Below are 21,455 nucleotides of genomic sequence, written 5' to 3'. Positions count from 1 at the left end.
AACCCCGCGCCGCGCCACCGCCCCCCACGCTAGCCCCAGCCGCCCACCGTGCCACCGCCACCGGCACCACCTTCCGCGTGCGCCTGCGCGAGCGGCCGAGCGTGCAGGCCCCCGAGCCCGAGGCGGTGACCGTCAAGGCCCATTCTTCCCGAATCCCGGCGACCGGCATCGCTCTCCGCCTCGCCCTCTCCTTATCCCCGGCGACCTCGGCTTCCTCCAGATCTCGGCTGCAAGCCGGCCAGCAGGGTGCCAGACCGGCGACCGCCACCGCCGTCCACCAGTGCCTCAGACCGGCGACGGCCGACGGCCAGTAGGGGCAAGGGGCTTCTCTAGCCGGGGAGACGACCGAAGAACGGCAGCAACGACGGAGGAATCTTGCAATGTATGTCATTCATCCCTCTTGTACTTGTTCATGTCTTTCAGATCTAGTAGCATCGCTGATTCGCTTCCACAGTTACACTCTGAAATCTGAATGCATAGCTTAAGGATAGGAATCAGTCACGACTTTTGAACTGCAGTGTCTTGATGAACTCACTGAAATCAGTGCTCTTTGTCTTTCAGATGCCTGAAACTGAAGATGATATTGAGATTGAGACACAATTAATGAACACCGAGACAAGTATCTTAGTGAAGATACAGAGGATAGGAATAAGAAGATTGACATCCTTGTTTGGTGGAAAGACAACGCACCCAGGCTTCCAGTTTTAGCTCACTTGGCTCGTGATGTGCTTGCTATACCTGTCTCCACAGTAGCATCAGAGTCTGCTTTCAGCACAAGTGGACGTATTTTAGATGATTTCCATACTTCTCTTACTCCATTCATTGTAGAGGCTCTAGTTTGTGCACAGGATTGGCTTAGGAGAGCAACTCCTATTGACATCAAAGAGAATATGGAGGAATTAGAAATGATGGAAAAAGGTATAAAATTTTTCTTAACTCCTTTATGCATTTGTTGCATCATTGTAAAATTTTACTCATTGCTTCGATTCCTGTCATTGTAGAGTTAATAGAAGAATTTGGTAACCATAAAGCCCAGAATATTGGCAAAGGAAAAGGGAAAGAAAAAGAGGCTTCCACTGCGAAAACACAAGCACAAGCAACACCAACAGGAAGCAACTCCAAGTGGATCTCCAAACCTGGGTCATCTACATCTTAAAAAGGTAATGTTCTAATGGTTTTTACTTTTTTTTCAATCTCTGTTATGTTAATGAAAATCCTTGTCTTATTGATTTGCATTTAGGGTGGTGCAGTGGTGCTGCTGGACAGATGGAGTGCTGGGTGGTTTGGACTTTGGAAGCGAATCTGTCTTAGTCATGTAGTTTTTTCATCTATGATTTGATTTGTGTTCTTCAAAACTATGCTTATTAATTGTGATATGTGAAGTGTGAACTGTCACGGTTTGGACGTGTGAAGTGTTAGTTAATTTCGTTTGAACTGTCAGTTTGGACGTGTGAACTGGATGCATGGTTGGGTGTATTTGATTTGATTTTATACTGCATATGTGGAGTTCCAGAATTCCGAGTAATTCGGGTAAAACCTGAACCCGAACCCGAATTTTCGGGTTCTTTTTCCCAACAGATTTCGGGTATCATTTTTGGAAACCCGAAATTCCTAAAACCCGAACTACGCGACCCGAAAATTTCGGGTAACCCGAATGCCCAGCCATAACGTGAAGCATGAAGAAGTCATCAGAGTCTTGAGCCATACGGAGCTCCTGCGGGTGACCCTATCCACAGGCAAGGTTTGGTGCAGAAAGGAAACCCTACTCAACGTCCTCGGGAACAAAATCTGGATCTTCCTCTGTAAAAATTAAGCAAGGGGTGAGTACAGACGTACTCAGCAAGTCCAACCACACCCACGGAGGGGGTATAAACAGAATACATGCACATAATGGATCAAGGATAAGGTTAGGGTTTAATTTGCGGAAAGCCAGTTTTTATGCATGGGTTTACTTGAAATTTTTTTCTTAAAGCAATTCTTTTGTAACCGGGTGAGGTTGATCCACACAGGATCTAAGTTTTAAATTGCTACCGGATTCCTTATCCGCCGTAGCACACGACATAGCTGCCGGACACTTCTCCAAAACAACTCACGCCAACCCATCTATTCCCAGAAGAAACACTAGTTGTGTGACCAAACCATAACTCGCCCAGTACCGTGGGCACGGCTATTCGAATAGGTTTTGACTCTGCAGAGGTGTGCAATTTTACCCACAAGCGGGGTACCACAGCACGACCACCTTAGTGTCGGTGCAGATCCCAACAAAGCCATTACCCATCTTAGCTAGACCTGACTAGCCAACACGGGATTCACCAAGGGGCCATTGACCTATCACCTAAGTTTAACCGGGGCATAAGTCACACAGATCTTATCCCTTCTCCTTGGTCACCCGTTGCTCTCAGCTCTCCTGATGGCTATCAGACTAACTAGTGGGGTTTATGCTAAGCCGTTGCCACATACAACGGTCGGGTGATTTGCACGATGGTAGAGTTAGGCAAGATGTCACATCAACTCGGTCTTTAATTGTGACAAGATGGATATCTCCCAACCCTGCTCAACCACACAGGTACGAGCACACCTTTTGGCAATTGACACAGAAGTGCCATCCATCTTGTCCTTCTTTTGGTTTCCAAAGATTTCCACATTTTTCCTTCTCACACACTCATACATTTTCCTTTTATAAAATAAGTTGTACCACGTTCAAGGTCCTAAGCGTTCTAGCAGCGATTAACATCCAAATAGAACAGATCATATTTAGACGTTAATATAGGTGGTCAAGGAATGGTCATAACAAATCAAGGGGTGGCTATCCAACCGGTTTTAGCAGCAAAATAACATGCAGTTTTGAAAACAGGCCAATAGATTGTGTTTATAAAAGTGGGACAAAATATGCATCAAAGGATGAGATTGAACTTGCCATTCTCAAAGTCTTCCGGGAAGTCCTGATCGAGGTACTGTCCTTCGGGTTTGGGGTCGCGGAACTAGTCCTCGCACACTTGCTCGCGGTACTGCTCGTCGACGGGTTCTCTCTCGTTCACACCGGGATCTACGACGCATAGAAACAAACACATAATAAAAAAAAGAGATAAAGGTTTTATCATTGAGCTCGAATCGGGAACAATTAAGATATAGAGATAGGAGTAATATTTTTGGGCGGTTTTCTAATGGCACGGCCGAAATTATGTTAGAAATGGCGTGGTAAAGTTTCAGGTCAATCGGAGAATGTTTGGTTCATGAAATGATAGGTTAAAGGAGTAGTTAAGGCTAAACCTGGGTTCAGGGGCCTCTTTGTAATTATTCTTGGGAGAGAAGAGACTTGGTTGTAATTTCTAGAATTATGAGGGTTACTCTAGAAAATGGCAAGGATCTATCTATAAATATTTTTGTATGGTGGAGGGTTGTTTTGGAATATAATAAAGGAGAGGGTTTCTTTTGCAAAAAGGGCTAGAGAGAGTGGGAGGGCTCTTTAAAGAATAAGAGAAAAGAGAGGGGCCTAAGGGCAAATGTGCCCTCTCTTCTTCCTCCTCCCTCCCGTGGAACAGGGGAGGTAGCGCGGGGTCGCCGGTGGCGCCCGGCCGGCGGCCTTGGGGCTCGGTGGCGGCCAGGGTGTGGGGGAAAGGAGAGAGGGAGGTCCGTGGGTTCGATTCCCGGCCGCAGCTCGGGCGGAGGTGGGGCGAGGCGACCTGGCCACAACGGCCGGCGGGTGGCGGGCAGCGGTGGCCCTGGGCCGGCATCCTGGAGGTGTGGCGGCAGTCAAGGAGATGGGGAAAAGCGAGAGGGGGCCAAGAGGATCCCATCCCCTATCTCGACTCGGACTGGGGCGCAGCGAGGAGGGCTGCCCACGGCGGCGGGCGGAGGTGGGGCAGAGGAGCTCCGGCGGCAGCGCTGCAGAGCTAAGGAGGAGGCAAGCGGTGGCTGTGGTGGTTGTGGTGGTGAGAGGCTGCGCAAGGGGCCTATTTATAGGCGAGGCAAGGCGGTGGAGCGGGCGGGGTGCGGTGGAGGCCGGTGAGCTCGGCGGGGCGGCCTTAATGGCACTTGGTGTCGCGGCGGCGCGGAGCAGTGGCATGATTCGCGGCGGCACAGGGACGATGCGACGGCTCGGGCAGGGCCGAGAGGCACGTCGGGCACGGCGGGCGCCCGGGGCACGTGGGTGCACAGGATCGGCCGGTGGAGGAGCTGTGCTTTACTCGCGCGAGCAGTACGGCTCGGCTTCGACGAGGCGGCGCGAGCGGCGAGGCGGCCAGGCGACGTGATGAGTCGGGCATCGGCGAGCGGCGCGGCGAGCCTCCCGGCCGCGTGGTGCGCGTGCGTGCATAGGCGCGCGCATGTGCAGCGCGTGGAGGAATAGGGCAAGGGGGTACGGCCCGGCGCGGCTCTATAGTTGGTCCGTACGGGTAGGAAATGAGCGACTTTGGTGAGCCGGTTCACTATTACCCAAATGGAGTCATAACTTTTCTGGGTCTTGGGTAGTCCTACCTGTTATCACCATAATTTAACAGGTTAATTAATGGCCCTAGAGTGAGTTGGGCTTAATGAGGAAATTGAAGGAGGCTTACGAATCGGCTCCTGCGTGAGCATTTGGGCCATGTGGGCCGTGTATCATTAAATTTAGTTCAGATTGAGTACAGGTTGGTGTTGGTTGGTAGCAAGCACTAGTTCATGCTCTGTGCCGACGTGAAGTTCAGCTTCTGTTCACCTGCAGAGCCGCAGCTGCTCAAGCAGGAGACAATTGAATCGAGACTCATGAAAAGCCCAGCGCAGAGACGCATTTTTCCAGGCGAGACATCGCAGCTTTCGCGGATCACGGGCAGGAGCAAGCTCTCGGAGACAGAGTTCACCAGTTGAGGCCGCCCCGGCGGTCCCCCATAAGCCCAGATGCATGCCGTCGTCCGCCGGAAGCGGAAGGGTGTTGGTGCAGGGAGGGAAGCGGCATAAATGACGGCCACCCGCTTCGGCGGCGCCGGGTTATGGCGTGGGTGCCGGATCCGGGGTTCGTTCGTGCACGTAAAGGCGGCGAACACTGGCAGCGGCCTGCGAACTCGTCACGGACGCTGTTAGCTAGGCCTCGGCGGCTACTCCATCGGGGGGCAGCGGACGTGTCGCCGGCTCGCCGCCCCGCATGATCCTCACGCTCAAGGCTTGTTGAGCGATCGAAGAAATGCCGGATGCGGTTCGCAAGACCAGAGAGCGGCGGCGAGGCCGGCGAGGAGCACACGCCGGCGTTCAGTCCTGCGGGATAACTATGAGCGCCACCGCCATCCACAAGAGGCGAAACGGAGCGGGTGGTTCATGGCAGCGGCGAGCCTGGAAGAAGCAGCGCGGCGGGAGGGATGGCGTGAGGATTGGGTGTCGCTTCTTTAATCCCGGCCGCTAGTAGTGGATCGGACGGCTCCGCGTGCCCCAGGGGTGGACGGTAAATGAAATACCGTCCACCCTGGTCGGCGCGATGCCACCCGCTGGCGAGCTGGGACGTGGTGAGGGAACAAGGATGAAGAACTGGGAGCCCTGGAACTTTGCGGGAGGTCATGCAGCCACGGAAACTCGCGCCGCGGGAGCAGGATGGCTCTCGGTCGGTAGGCCGAGCGCGCCCCGGATGCGTGGCCGAGCAGCGCTAGCGCGGGCCGGCCGGCTTGGCGGCGATGGCGATGCAGGCGGCCGCCGCCTGCGCGTCCGCGTTGGCCGGAACGCGTCGCGGTGTGTCGAGGAGATGGGGATGGTGACATTGGACTAGGGCCTCTTGGCCTGCGCTGCTTTAGGTCAGGGCCGGTGGCGATGCCACGCATGCACGCCGGCGGCGCAGGGACCATCAACGGCGTATTCCAATTGCTAGATTATCTGAGGCACAGGGGGCTGCAAGGGTAAGTGTTGCGAGGATTAAGACTGCCTGCAAGTCCGAAACTGGATTGGGCGCAGAATCGATAACAGATTGTCAGTTTATCCCAACTGAAACTACTTAGGAATCGGCAACAAAGCAGAGTTTCAGGCAATTGTCGCCCTGATCTCAAAGGTTGTGCGTTTTGTGTGGGTAGGAAAAGGGTGATTGCCCGATCTCACAACAATATCTTATGAAGCCTGGGGAAACATACTGATTAAGTGTTTGCAATTGCAATGCATACTTGCAATCTGTATGGACTGCCAATGGAATGAATATAAACAAACGTGCAAACGCGAAATGATTCGGTCCAAACTGAAACAATTTTCAGGAACTGCACAAGCAAAGATGCAGAGTTTCGTTCAGGGAACACACGTTAGTTACCTACACTGCAGATCGTGATACAAATATCGACACTTCGTATAAAGAAATCCAAAGAATAAGCTCAAACAACAAAAGAATAGCTCCATTCCAATTGTAATTTCAGACTGTCATAAAAAAAACTGTAATTTCAGACTGTAGAACAGGATCTTTCCAAGTTTCATGGTCCAATCAGATGAAGTGCGGAGCGAGCAGCTGGGGACATCTGTTTTCGTCAGAGAGATCCACGCTGAACGCTTGCATCGTGTTGCCTGCCCAATGATTCTCGGCGTCGGCGCCATCAGTCTCTTGATCTGGCTGGCGACATCTCGTGTCTGCCACCACGGACAAAATTGATACCAAGCAGAAGGAGCCGGCAGCGCACCATGTCTGAAGGCACAGGCCGCCCAGGAGAGAACCCTCCCCATTGGCCATGATCCCGACCATGGCCGGCCAGCGCATGCACCGTGCGCTCCCGAGCCGCGCCCGCGGCGAGAACACCAGGCTAATCGGTGTCCTTGGGCGAAGCGCATGGAGTTTGCCTCTTGACAGATCGAACAGACGACACACGTGCTTACAAGACTAAAGCCTTGGGTAGTTGGATGCTAGCCGGAGAGCCAAGGGCAGCCGCGAGGCCGGAGAAGCAACGCGCGCGGCGGGATGGCGTGAGGACGGGGAAGCGATGTTTTCTATTGGGTCTAGATTCTTTAATCGCGACCGCTAGTAATGGATCGGACGGTGCAGCGCACCCAGGGGCGGACGGTAAACGAAATACCGTCCACCCCGGACGGTAATCCAAATACCATCCACCCCTGGTCACCGCGACGGCACCCGCGGGCGAGCTGGGAGGCGACGAGGGAGCACGGGATGAGGAACGGGAGCTCTGGAACTCTGTAGGAGGCTGTGCAACGCCGCAACCATGGACGCTCGCGCCGCGGTGGTAGGCCGAGCTTGCCGCGGATGCATGGCCGAGCAGCGCTAGGCGCGGGCTAGCTGGGCGGCGATGGCGTGGCGATGCCGCCGACGCTTGCGTCCGCGTAGGCCTGGTGCAATGTGGTCCATCGAGAAGATGGGGACGGTGATGTTCGAGGAGCGGGCGGAACAGTGGGTGCCGGCCGGATGTCGCGTGAAAGGATGGAGTCGATCAGGACGACGCCGCGCGCCGACGCCGGCGACGGTGGGGCCTGGCCGAGCTTCAGCTTCGGGATTGGGGCTCTTTAGCCTGCCCTGCTTCAGCCTTCAGGTCAGGGTCGGTGGCTCAGTCGGTGTGGGCTTCGACGCTTCGTCGTCACCTCCTGCCCCAAAAATGAGTTGCAATTGGACTTGGAAGCCACCCTGCGTAGTCATGGAAGCGCCCATGGCCATGGAAGTCGCCTGCGTCGTCAGCTCGCACAGCACGAGGACCTGCAATTAGAATACGCCATTGACGTTCCCTGCGCCGCCGGCGTATACGCGTGGGCGTGGCATCGCCACTAACCTCTCGCCACGCTGACGCTCGGCCCCGCCCACACAGTCGCCCGTGGTCGTCGTCTCCTCTATCTTCCTCCTCGACACCGGTGCCCACTGTTCCTCCCGCTCCTCCAACGTCACCATCCCCATCTCCTCGATACACCGCGACGCGTTCTGGCCTACGCGGCCGCGCAGGCGGCGGCCGCGCATGGCCATCGCCGCCGAGCCGGCCCGCGCTAGCGCGGCTCGGCCACCCATCAGGGGCGCGCTCGGCCAACCAACTGCGAGCCATCATGCTCCCGCGGCGCGAGTTCCCGTTGCTGCACGCCCTCCCTGCAAAGTTCCAGGGCTCCCGGTTCTTCGTCCTTGTTCCCTCGCCACGTCCCAGCTCCGCCAGCGGGTGGCGTCGCGCCGACCACGGGGGACGTGGGGTGGACGGTATTTCATTTACCGTCCACCCCTGGGGCACGCTGAGCCGTCCGATCCACTACTAGCGGCTGAGATTAAAGAAGCGAGACCCAATCCAAAGGCTTCCCGAGCGCTTCCCCGTCCTCACGCGGTCACGCCATGCCGCCGCTTCCAGGCTCGCCGCTGCCATGATCCATCTGCTCCGTTTCGCCTCTTGTGGAGTGGCGGCGCTCATAGTCGTCCCACGAGAACTGAACGCTGGCGTGCGCACCTCGCCGCCGCCCTCTCGCAAGCTCTCTGGTCTCGCGAACTGGATCCGGCATTTCTTCGATCGTTCAACAAGCCTTGTCACCTTCTTGTGCGCTCGACCTCGAGCCTGAGGGTGTGCTGCCTATGGATTATGGAGACCACAGACCAGGCAGCTTGATTCCCTGCCCGAACAACGCCTTCAAGGCATGGTAAAATGCTTAGTGCCTGTACTGTGCAGTGTGCACAGGCGCTGGCTGGCCACGCTTGGGATGACAGCAGAGGGCTTCTCACCTGGCAGGTCTGCGCCTTCGACATGGCGCACTGGTGTCTGCCTCTGCTCGGTGTGGCGAGAGATTGCGCCGGAGGCGAGGTCAAGCGGCGGTCACCGCCCACCGCCTGGGGAGGCGAGTGGTGCCGTCGCCAAGAACCCCCGGCCACTAGCAGCAGCAGCAGCAGCCAGAGAGGCGCATCGGTACCAGCGTTGGTACAAACAGAGGCCTGAAAGACATGGCTGTTTTTGACCCAAGATGCTTGTCAGACATATAGCTTCCGAAACAGTCTGATTCTATGAAATCTGATTTCAAATTCAAGAACACAATTTTCTGAACTGGAGATTTCCTTTTGGGGCCGGAGGTGACGACAAAGCCCACACCGATCGCACATGAGCGAAAAAACTGAGTTGGTTTTACACTGCATTCCATTCCATGGCTGAAAAAAGGTAAATTCCAGACGGCAATCGGAGCCACCGACCCTGACCCTGACCAGAGTGAATTCAGTATCTACAATTGCAGTGCATACCTGCATCTATATGGAGTTATGGACTGATTGCAAATGCGAAATGATTCTGTCCAAACTGAAATATTTTCGGGGAACTGCAAGGCAACCAATCAGACCTGCAGACTCTGGTCTCTTAACTTTACACTAGCCAAGGTTATTACTACCTAGTTAGATGCTGTCAGTTCAGGTGTGAAGATAAAAGGCTTGAACATTTTTTTTTGAAGCAAAAAAAGGCTTGGACATTTTTTTTTTGAAGCAAAAAAAGGCTTGAACATATCTTTCGGCAAATGCAGAAAAGAAGTCTAAGATTGTTAATGTGTCCAGGCTTGCACTCCATGAGCCAAATCTCGTTGATATAACTAGCTCCGTTAGTTAGCTAAACAGCAGATCGTGATTCAAATATCAACACGCATAGCATAAAGAAATCCAAAGAATAAGATAAATCAACAAAATAATAGCTCCATTCAGAGTATAGAACAAGATCTTTTCAAGTTTTATGGTCCAATCTGGTGAAGTGGAGAACTAACAACCGGAGGGCGAGGGACATCTGTTTTCGTCAGAGAGATCCATGCTGAACGCTCGCATCGTGATGCCTGCTCGGCGATTCTCAGCGACGGCGCCATCAGTCTCTCCATCTGGCCGGTGGCCACCGCTTCACCTCCCATTCGACGACATCTCCTGTCTGCCATGCCACCAAGGAGAAACTTACACCAAGCAGGAGGAGCCAGCAGCGCACCATGTCAGAAGGCACAGGCCGCCCAGGAGAGAACCCTCCCCGTTGGCCATGATCCCGAGCATATGGCCGGCCGGCGAATCCACCGTGCGCACCCCCGGCGAGAACACCAGCCTAATCGGTGTCCTTGGCCCGGCGGAACGCATGGGTATTTCGTTTGACGGATCGAGCTGACGCCACAAGTGCATACGAGCCCTTGGTAGTTGAGTCGGGTGCTCGCCGGAGAGCCAAGGGCAGCCGCGAGGCCGGAGAATCGCGGTGGGATGGCCGATGGCTCGAGGAAAGGGAAGCGCTCGGGCCTCGGGATCGTTTGTATTGGATATCCCTTCTTTAATCCCGGCCGTTAGCGGTGGATCGGACGGTTCGTACCATTGGGGCGGACGGTAAATGAAGTACCGTCCACCCCGACCGGTAAACCGAATACCGTCCGCCCCTGGTCACCGCGCCACCACCCGCCGGCGAGCTAGGAAGTGGCGAGCGACCACAGGATGAGAAACCAGGAGCTCTGGAACTCCGTAGGAAGGCCGCGCAACGCTGCAACCATGGACGCTCGCGGCGTGGGAGCAAACCAGCAGTAGCGCTCGCAGTCGGTAGGCCGAGCACATCGCGGATGCATGGCCGAGTACGAGTAGTGCTCGCGCGCGCTGGGTTGGCGGCGATGGCGATGCGATCGTCGCTTGCGTCCGCGTAGGCCTGGAGCAATGTGGTCCAGCGAGAAGATGGGGACGGTGATGTTCGAGGAGCGGGCGGAAAAGTGGGCGCCGGCCGGATGTCGCGTGAAAGGATGGAGTCGATCAGTAGAGGGGGACGACGGCGCCGCGGCACGAGGAGGAAGAGAGAGGTGACGCAGAGCATGGTGGCGGTGGGGCGCGGCCGAGCTTCAGCTTGATGACTCTCCCGCCATGTCAAGCACAAGCAGAGGCAGCCACCATTGCGCGATGTCGAAGGTGCAGACCTGCCATGTCGAAGCCCCCTGTGGGCATCCCAAGCATGTCCGACCGGCGCATGCACACCGTGCGCGCCCGCTGCGAAAGCACCAGCCTCATCGGCATCCTTGGGATGCTGTTAGATTTAATATGGTTTGGTCCATATTTTATTTAATTAAATCAAATAAGTTCTAAGATCCGTTTTAAATATTATATGCAATATTTAGTGTGCATGCCGCCTGGTCAAGGCATGGTGCATTCATGACGTGGTGTGTGCGTGAATTGGTTTTGCTGCTAGTTATTTATGAGCCGCGAGTAACCTACGAGAGAAATAAAGAAGGTGAAAGATGAAATTGAGAGCTGCCGCACGATGAAGGGAGTTTCACTCCAAACTAATTGCATGCGAGAGTTATTCCATTCTTAAATTCTGGAGTTACAGGAGTTTTCAAACATGATGACGGAAGTTTCTTCCGTGGGCGAATTCTTCTGTCGCTTGATCTCCCGTGTCTTCTCGTTTACTGCTGGCTGCAATATAAAAGCTTTCTTCTATCTTGCATAAAAATACTTTTTAGTTTTGAGCGAGAGAAATCCACTGCTTCCGTTGCTTGCTAAGTTCTCCCCGTTCCGTCTCCTGCGCGCACACGAGTTGGAAGAGTAGGCCTCCGGAACGTCTCCGTCCGCTGGGTTCACCTCCTCGGGTGAGGACGGCAATCACGTTTTTGGGGAGTGTCGGCGGCGGCACGACTACTCGCTTCCGTTCCTGTTCCCTGCGTTGGCGGCTTCCGTTCCTGTTCCCGGTATTGGCAACTTTTGTTCCTGTTCCTGGCGGCACGACATCGAGCGGACGATCTTCACTGCAACACTTCTGCACTGTATCGAGTGGGGCGACTACATCAACAAAGCACCATGTCGCTTTCGGGTGTTTCCGGCTCTGCCGCTGGGTATGCTAATTTTATTGCAATCTTTGTGATTAGTGTGATCGACATGCTTTATTTGAGAGATTCCACATGTCATGCCTTACTGGTTAGCACTAGTTTCATACTCATGATGACTTTGATGATGAATTTTTTAACAAGCAGATATATGATATCATGTTCATGCATTTCTTGTTTGCGTTATATTTATGGAATAAACTAAACATGAATTTGCCTAATTTTCTAACAATCCAAAAACGTGATTTTAGTCAATTTTCATCTGTTGGCTTTGCGAGTATGTTGAAACCACCGCCGTTTGAGGGCACCCACTACAAGAGATTGCGCCAGAAAACTATTCTGTGGTTGACCTCTATACGTTGCTTTTATGTGGTGACTGAGATGCCTGCTACTGCTCGAACCGTTGATGAGCAACGTCAGTTCGATCATGATGACACCAATTGTAGGGGTGGCTTGCTGAGCGTCATAGGAGATTCTCTCATTGATGCATATATTCAGCTTCCGACAGGTAAGGCTATTTGGGATGCTCTTGAGGCCCCTTACGGTATTTCTGATGCCGGTTCTGAGCTGTACGTCATGGAGCAGTTTCATGACTATCGGATGGTTGAGAACCGTCCGGTGGTCGAACAGGCTCATGAGATAATAAGAACAGATAATCAAACCTTCTTATTGATTCTTTCTCCTATCGGACTTTTCCTACTAATAATTGTAACTCGGAAGAGGGGTAGAGGACAGAGAAAGGGGTCCGTGAACCTCGCCGCCGGCGGCAGCGGCTTCTTCACGGCTCCTCCGGCGGTGGCAACGCTGCGGGCACCTCCACCACGGGCGGCGGCGGCGGCTTCGCCTCCCGTTTCGCGGCGGCCCGGCGAGGTGCCGGCCACCCGCACCACCGCCGGGCCAGCCTCGTGCAGTCGTACCGCTCGTCGGGGCCCTCGGCCTGCGCCGCGCACACCCGGCCGAAGACGCAGGACAGCAAGGTGAGCACCAGGACGGCCGCGAAGACCCCGAAGAACGTACCGATGGAGCCCGAGGAGCTGCGGGGAGGCTCGGCGCCCGCGGCGGAGCCCTGGTATCCGTAGCCCGGCAGGGGCGTCACCGTCGCCGGCATCGTCGGCGTGCTGCCGGTCGCCGCCATTCTCGCATCCAGATCGACCAAGATCGACGATGGAACAGTGGCCCGACTACTGACCACGGAGCAGCTGTTGACTAGCGAACCGGACTGTTTGGTGTTGGAGGTAGTGGTTATGCACGTAGGAGTGAGCATGGGATGGGACATGGGAGAGGCCAAGGCAACAAGCAAGAGGGTTCGTTCGGCAAAGGCGTCCACCACAGCTGCTTTGCGACCCGGCCCGGCGATGTGTCAACGGATTAGAGGGCGGGCGCGGTAAAGTTTCAGGAGAAAGTCTGCGAGCAGGTTGGCCTTTTGTGTGGATCGCGCGAGTGGAGATCAGGTTTCATTTAACCACCTGACCGGCCAAACCGCCGGGGTCCGGTACCGGTACCGGACCCCGGCGCGGACCCCGACGGTTTGGCCGGAAACCGGTCAGTACCACTCGAATTCAAATTTGAATTTAAAAAACTCGGTTCAATCGGTTTGTACCGGTATACCGGCCGGTTTGACCGGTTTGAATTCAAATTCAAATTTAAAATCGCATGTGTAACCGGTTTGGAACGTTATACCGGCCGGTTTGACCGGTTTACCAAGTGGGCCTTAATGGGCCGTCTCATTTTTTTCTTTTTCTTTTTTGGTTTAACTTTAAATGCCCAAAAAGTATGTTAAACGAATGACTTTTTGAGAAAATTTGACACCATTAGATTTGCCGCACCTTGAAGTATTTTTAGGATTTTTTAAGAAATTTTTCATTTTTTTGAATTCAAATTTGAATTTTGAATTTGGGCCGGTTTGGTACCGGCCCAAACCGGAACCGGACCGGACCGGACCGGTCAAACCGGACCGGTTCCCACCAGTTTTGTAAACCCTGCTGGAGATCAACATGGAAAGAGCGCTCGGTGGGATGGTTGGTGTACTTGGTACATCGTGTGATTCAGAAGAGAAGCTTTACAAGAGCGCATCTGGATATACTGTTTTAGAGAGATGGTAAAGAATGTGAAGGAAAGCAAAACAAAGTGCGGCAATCTACGAACTTCTTTTGGATCATGCATACATGGTATGGATGATCTGGTTGTTTATTTACATTGCTTTTGCATACTCCCTCTGTCCCGATTAAAGAGTCGCGGGAACTGGGATTGTCTCACAGGCGTGGTTCCCTAGCGACAGTTAAAGGGAATGGAGGGAGTAGTCCCCTTCCGTTCAGAGATGTTTGTCCCATCGCATGTACAGATGCACTGAAACATATCGTGTTGCTTTTACTTGCATGGGTGGGTCTGCCTTGACAGCTTTCAAGGGAAAAACTTTGCAAAAGGCCAAAGGATCACTAGCGCGGGGTACTGTTTTCTGAAGTGCTGTTTTCTTCTCTCCGTCTCCGTAGTTGCTAACACATCGAATGTTTGGATCCCAAAATTTTATATAAAAAAACATCACATCGAATATTTAGACACATGCATAAAGTACTAAATAAAATCTATTTACAAAATCTTTTACACAGATAGGTTGTAAATTGCGAGATGAATCTAATGAGCTTACTTAATTCATAATTTGCAACAGTAATGCTACAGTAACCATCTGCTAATTATAAATTAATCATAGATTAATTGGGCTCATTAGATTCGTCTCATGATTTTCAACCCATCCATATAAAAAGTTTTATAAATAGATTTTATTTAATATTCTGAAATAGTAAGATTCTCTTTCATAAATTTATGCCAAAAAGATCTAAACACCATACCTTGCGCTCTAGAATGCTTTGGACACCGTTGTGCTACAACACGAAGTCGAAGACAGGATTCTTTAGCGAGGGTCCGCAGATGGACAATTCAGTGCCAAATCTGCTTATACAAATTCTGCTCTATGTGACCAGGAATTAGAGACAATCGACCACTTGTTCATCTTCTGCTCCTTCACTCGGCAAGTCTGGTAGATCCTCCTAGACGCGCTTCACGCGCCCCTCCCGGCGTCGATGGCCTGCGTCTCTTTGCAGCATTGGTGGCGGCTCCTCCGTCACAGCTGGATGGGTGACAAAGGATTTGACACCCTCTTCGCCCTCACAACCTGGGAAATTTGGAAGGAGCGCAACGCGCGCGTCTTCCGTCGGGACTCACTCACGGTGCATCAGTTAGCCATGGTCATCAAACAGCAAGGCGAGCTCGGGTATTGATAGTTTACGGTCAACCGTACGGGAGGCTCCCGTACGGTCGATTTTCCGACTGCATTTTTTTTCTTTTTTAGAAAATTTTTTGTCATTTTCTGAGAAAAATAAATTCAGACATTTTTTTATGAGTCAAAAAAAATTTCAAGTGAAAAATTGGTGGGTAGAAAAAATTTCAAAAAAAATTGGTGAGATAAAAAAAATTACGAGAAAAATTTTGACAGAGAGAAATTTATCAAATGGAAGAAACAAAAAATGTACATAAAAAAATACTCGGCTATTTTTTTTTTTAAAAAAAAATTGTATGCAAAGAAAAAAATGGATCTGGGCAGGGGGCGGCGCTGGTGGCGAGCGCCGCGCCTCCCGCCGCTCCAGCCGGCGCAACCGCGGCTCGCGCCGCCGGCCCCGCCGCGGGTCGGGCCGCCGCTCGCGCCGCCAGCCCCGCCGCCGGCTCGCCCGCGCGTCCTCCCGCCGCCAGCCCGCCGACCACCCTCTCAGGCCACATGGAGTAGAAGGAAAGGGAAGGGAGTGGCGCCATGGCGCAGACGAGATCCAGATGGAGGGTGGGGGAAGAAACGTGTGCAGTGGAGAAAGAGAGGAGGAGCGCGGATGATAAAGCCCTCGTGGGCCCGTGCACATGGATGGAAAACAATCGACCGCTAGAGGGGATATGTTACGGTCGACTGTAAACTCAGCATCCCTGGATCGACGCGGGAGCTCGGAAGCTCGGTTGCTTAGTTCTGGAGTAATCACTCAGTTCTAGTTGGGCCAACGGGCCACCAATGTTGTAATTCAGTCATTCGTTGCGTTGTTGTCGGATATCATGATTAGAGGCACCCTAACTAGGGGACCAAATCGCCCTCAAAGCACAAAATATGTGTTAAGCAATCGGGCTCACGAAGGCCTGCAGTCTCCTTCCGATCCAAAGGAAAGGACTCAAAGAGGCCCACTTCGCACTCGACCCACGGCCCAGCTCAACAGTGCAGTCTGTGGGCCCCCAGGCGTACAAATACCCGGGTTCCCGTTGTGCATTACTGTACTTGTCCCATGATCAGTCCGCAAGTATGCACAACAGCACCGGTATCACAACTGCACTCAAAAACATGTTAGTGATATTATAATTTAATCAGAGCCAATAATTTGCAGCAGAAGCAACAGAAATATAGGACTTCCATCCTACAGTAGTGTGCCTCACCATTCCCACAGGCAACTGACTAGGAGTTAGTCCTAGAAAGAACCGTCGTCGAAAACCCGCATCCTTCGGCAAGGAACTGAACTGAGACGGCTCTTCTTTGAACTCTAGATTTTAAAATTTTAGCAACAAGGGTGAGTATAATTTTGTACTCGCAAGACTTCGGGTGTATGTCAAAAATCCTATAATACATGCATGGTTAATCAAGGAAGGTAGACAGGTTCACTAGCACTAGGCTGCATTTTATTTGGGTGTATCTTTATACGCATAATTTTGAAATTATTTTATTTTATATAAAATAGACTGACATCACCAATCATGACTCCCCATTTCCCATTTCGCAGTCCTTTGATCATCTTAATCGGTCCATCATCTTTTGAACCGGTAAAAGTTGAAGCGTCCCCTCATAAGAGAAGACTTAAATGTGATACAATATCAGTCCCAGGAGGCTGATAACACATTTATTATATCAGATGGTACATCACCGTACAACTCTACGCGGTAATGGGCGGTGAAGCGCCACTATCGCGAGGACAACAACTACAACCCAAACAAGAATGTGAAGTATGGCTGGGCAAAAAACCCGATACCCGAAGCCCGAACTCGAAAAACCCAAGCCCGAACCCGAAAAACCCGAGCCCGAAAAACCCGAACCCTAATACGGGTTCCAGCCCATGGTACCCGAAATTAATACAGGTAGTTCGGGTTTTGGGCCACGGTACCCGAAATACCCGATTTACCCGAAAAATTGGTCAGCCCATTAGCCCAAGTAAGTTGCAGCCCAGCCCACCACCAACACCAACCGTCCAAGCCTAACCCTAGCCCCACGCCGCGCCCCCAGGCCCCAGCCCCCAGACGGCCAGACGCGGAGACGCGACTTGCCAGAGCCCGCTCCGTCCCAACCCCGCGCCGCGCCGCCGCCCCAACACCGCGCCGCCCCGCCCCCCCCCCCCCCCCCATGCTAGCCCCAGCCACCCACCGCGTCACCGCCCGCCGCCACCGGCACCACCTTCCACGTGCGCCTGCGCCTGCGCGAGCGGCCGAGCGTGTAGGCCCCCGAGCCCGAGGTGGCGACCGTCGAGGCCCATTCTTCCCGAATCCCGGCGACCGGCGTCGCTCTCCGCCTCGCCCTCTCCTTATCCCCGGCGACCTCGGCTTACTCAAGATCTCGGCTAAAGGCCGTCCAGCAGGGTGCCAGACTAGCGACCGCCACCGCCGTCCACCAGTGCCTCAGACCGGCGAAGGCCGACGGCCAGCAGGGGCAAGGGGCTTGTCTAGCCAGGAAGACGACCGAAGAACGGCAGCAACAATGGAGGAATCTTGCAACGTATGTTATTCATCCCTCTTGTACTTGTTCATGTCTTTCAGATCTAGTAGCATCGCTGATTCGCTTCCACAGTTACACTCTGAAATCTGAATGCATAGCTTAAGGATAGGAATCAGTCACGACTTTTGAACTGCAGTGTCTTGATGAACTCACTGAAATCAGTGCTCTTTGTCTTTCAGATGCCTGAAACTGAAGATAATATTGAGATTGAGACATAATCAATGAACACCGAGACAAGTATCTTAGTGAAGATACAGAGGATAGGAATAAAAAGATTGTCATCCTTGTTTGGTGGAAAGACAACGCACCCAGGCTTCCAGTTTTAGCTCACTTGGCTCGTGATGTGCTTGCTATACCTGTCTCCACAGTAGCATCAGAGTCCGCTTTCAGCACAAGTGGACGTATTTTAGATGATTTCCGTACTTCTCTTACTCCATTCATGGTAGAGGCTCTAGTTTGTGCACAGGATTGGCTTAGGAGAGCAACTCCTATTGACATCAAAGAGAATATGGAGGAATTAGAAATGATGGAAAAAGTTATAAAATTTTTCTTAACTCCTTTATGCATTTGTTGCATCATTGTAAAATTTTACTCATTGCTTTGATTCCTGTCATTGTAGAGTTAATAGAAGAATTTGGTAACCATAAAGCCCAGAATATTGGCAAAGGAAAAGGGAAAGAAAAAGAGGCTTCCACTGCAAAAACACAAGCACAAGCAACACCAATAGGAAGCAACTCCAAGTCGATCTCCAAACCTGGGTCATCTACATCTTAAAAAGGTAATGTTCTAATGGTTTTTACTTTTTTTTTCAATCTCTGTTATGTTAATGAAAATCCCTGTCTTATTGATTTGCATTTAGGGTGGTGCAGTGGTGCTGCTGGACAGATGGAGAACTGGGTGGTTTGGACTTTGGAAGCGAATCTGTCTTAGTCATGTAGTTTTTTCATCTACGATTTGATTTGTGTGCTTCAAAACTATGCTTATTAATTGTGATATGTGAAGTGTGAACTGTCACGGTTTGGACGTGTGAAGTGTTAGTTAATTTTGTTTGAACTGTCAGTTTGGACGTGTGAACTGGATGTATGGTTGGGTGTATTTGATTTGATTTTATACTGCATATGTGGAGTTCCAGAATTCCGGGTAATTCGGGTAAAACCCGAACCCGAACCCAAATTTTCGGGTTCTTCTTTTTCCCAACAGATTTCAGGTATCATTTTTGGAAACCCGAAATTCCTAAAACCCGAACTACCCGACCCGAAAATTTCGGGTAACCCGAATGCCCAGCCATAACGTGAAGCACGAAGAAGTCATCAGAGTCTTGCGCCATACGGAGCTCCTGCGGGTGACCCTGTCCACAAACAAGGTTGGGTGCAGAAAGGAAACCCTACTCAACGTCCTCGGGAACAAAGTCTAGATCTTCCTCTGTAAAAATTAAGCAAGGGGTGAGTACAGACGTACTCAGCAAGTCCAACCACACCCACGGAGGGGGTATAAATAGAATACATGCACAAAATGGATCAAGGATAAGGTTAGGGTTTAATTTGCGGAAAGCCAGTTTTTATGCATGGGTTTACTTGAAAAAAAAATCTTAAAGCAATTCTTTTGTAACCGGGTGAGGTTGATCCTCACAGGATCTATGTTTTAAATTGCTACCGGACTCCTTATCCGCCGTAGCACACGACATAGCTGCCGGACACTTCTCCAAAACAACTCACGTCAACCCATCTATTCCCAGAAGAAACACTAGTTGTGTGACCAAACCATAACTCGCCCAGTACCGTGGGCACGACTATTAGAATAGATTTTGACTCTGCCGAGGTGTGCAACTTTACCCACAAGGCTAGTACCACAGCACGACCACCTTAGTGTCGGTGCAGATCCCAACAAAGTCATTACCCATCTTAGCTAGACCTGACTAGCCAACACGGGATCCACCAAGGGGCCATTGACCTATCACCTAAGTTTAACCGGGGCATAAGTCACACAGAGCTTATCCCTTCTCCTTGGTCACCCGTTGCTCTCAGCTCTCTTGATGGCTATCAGACTAACTAGCGGGGTTTATGCTAAGCCGTTGCCTCATACAACGGTCGTGTGGTTTGCACGATGGTAGAGTTAGGCAAGATGTCACATCAACTCGGTCTTTAATTGTGACAAGATGGATATCTCCCAACCCTGCTCAACCACACAGGTACGAGCACATCTTTTGGCATTTCACACAGAAGTGCCATCCATCTCGTCCTTCTTTTGGTTTCCAAAGATTTCCACATTTTTCCTTCCCACACACTCATACATTTTCCTTTTATAAAACAAGTTGTACCACTTTCAAGGTCCTAAGCGTTCTAGCAGCGATTAACATCCAAATAGAACAGATCATATTTAGACGTTAATATAGGGGGTCAAGGAATGGTCATAACAAATCGGTTTTAGTAGCAAAATAACATGCAGTTTTTTAAATAGGCCAATAGATTGTGTTTATAAAACTCGGACAAAATATGCGTCAAAGGATGAGATTGAACTTGCCGTTCTCAAAGCCTTCCGGGAAGTCCTGATCGAGGTACTGTCCTTCGGGTTCGGGGTCACGGAACTAGTCCTCGCACACTTGCTCATGGTACTGCTCGTCGACGGGTTCTCTCTCGTTCACACCGGGATCTACGACGCATACAAACAAACACACAAGAAAAAAAGAGATAAAGGTTTTATCGTTGAGCTCGAATCGGGAACAATTAAGATATAGAGATAGGAGTAATATGTTTGGGCGGTTTTCTAATGGCACGGCCAAAATTATGTTAGAAATGGCGTGGTAAAGTTTTAGGTCAATCGGAGAATGTTTGGCGCATGAAATGATAGGTTAAAGGACTGGTTAAGGCTAAACCGGGGTTCAGGGGCCTCTTTGTAATTATTCTTGGGAGAGAAAGGACTTGGTTGTAATTTCTAGAATTATGAGGGTTACTCTAGAAAATGGCAAGGATCTATCTATAAATATTTTTGTATGGTGGAGGGTAGTTTTGGAATATAATAAAGGAGAGGGTTTCTTTTGCAAAAAGGGCTAGAGAGAGTGGGAGGGCTCTTTAAAGAATAGGAGGAAAGAGAGGGGCCTAAGGGCAAATGTGCCCTCTCATCTTCCTCCTCCCTCTCGTGGAACAGGGGAGGTAGCGCGGGGTCGCCGGTGGCGCCCGGCCGGCGGCCTTGGGGCTCGGTGGCGGCCAGGGTGTGGGGGAAAGGAGAGAGGGAGATCCGTGGGTTCGATTCCCGGTCGCAGCTTGGGCGGAGGTGGGGCGAGGCAACCTGGCCATGACGGCCGGTGGGTGGCGGGCGGCGGTGGCCCTGGGCCGGCATCCTGGAGGCGTGGCGGCGGTCAAGGAGAGGGAGAAAAGCGAGAGGGGGCCAAGAGGATCCCATCCCCTACCTCGGCTCGGGCTGGGGCGCAGCGAGGAGGGCTGCCCACGGCGGCGGGCAGAGGTGGGGCAGAGGAGCTCCGGCAGCGGCACTGCAGAGCTAGGGAGGAGGCGAGCGGCGGCTGAGGTGGTTGTGGTGGTGAGAGGCTGCGCGAGGGGCCTATTTATAGGCGAGGCAAGGCGATGTAGCGGGCGGGGTGCGGTGGAGGCCGGTGAGCTCGGCGGGGCGGCCTTAATAGCGCTTGGTGTCGCAGTGCGCGGAGCAGTGGTGTGATTCGTGGCAGCACAGGGACGATGCGACAGCTCGGGCAGGGCCGAGCGGCGCGCCGGGCACGGCAGGCCCGTGGGTGCACAGGAGCGGCCGGCGGCGGAGTTGTGCTTTGCTCGCGCGAGCAGTGCGGCTCGGCTTCGCCGAGGCGGCGCGAGCGGCCAGGCGACGGGATGAGTCGGGCAGCAGCGAGGGGTGCGGTGAGCCTCCCGACCGCGTGGTGCGCGTGCGTGCAGCGCGTGGAGGAACAGGGCAAGGGGGGTACGGCGCGGCGCGGCTCTGCTCGGCGTCGAGCTCCGTC

General features: G+C 52.4%; 1 protein-coding gene and 1 long non-coding RNA gene across 2 annotated transcripts; one reads left to right on the top strand and one right to left on the bottom strand.

The window, feature by feature from the left end:
• The first annotated feature begins 810 nt into the window (after nucleotides 1–810).
• On the top strand, nucleotides 811–1,080 carry LOC120654217. Its single transcript, XR_005667026.1, has 2 exons — nucleotides 811–918; nucleotides 1,002–1,080. It is a non-coding gene; the product is annotated as an uncharacterized LOC120654217 (long non-coding RNA).
• Nucleotides 1,081–12,362: 11,282 nt separating this feature from the next.
• Nucleotides 12,363–13,089, bottom strand: LOC120654216. Its single transcript, XM_039931745.1, has one exon. The coding sequence runs from the start codon at nucleotides 12,980–12,982 to the stop codon at nucleotides 12,485–12,487; it is 498 nt and encodes a 165-aa protein (XP_039787679.1). The 5' UTR covers nucleotides 12,983–13,089; the 3' UTR covers nucleotides 12,363–12,484.
• Nucleotides 13,090–21,455: the final 8,366 nt, after the last annotated feature.

Source organism: Panicum virgatum, chromosome 1N, assembly GCF_016808335.1.
Source record: "Panicum virgatum strain AP13 chromosome 1N, P.virgatum_v5, whole genome shotgun sequence".
NCBI classification, from domain to species: domain Eukaryota; kingdom Viridiplantae; phylum Streptophyta; class Magnoliopsida; order Poales; family Poaceae; genus Panicum; species Panicum virgatum.
Note: the sequence above shows the minus strand (reverse complement) of the source record. Positions and strands in the feature narration are given on the sequence as shown.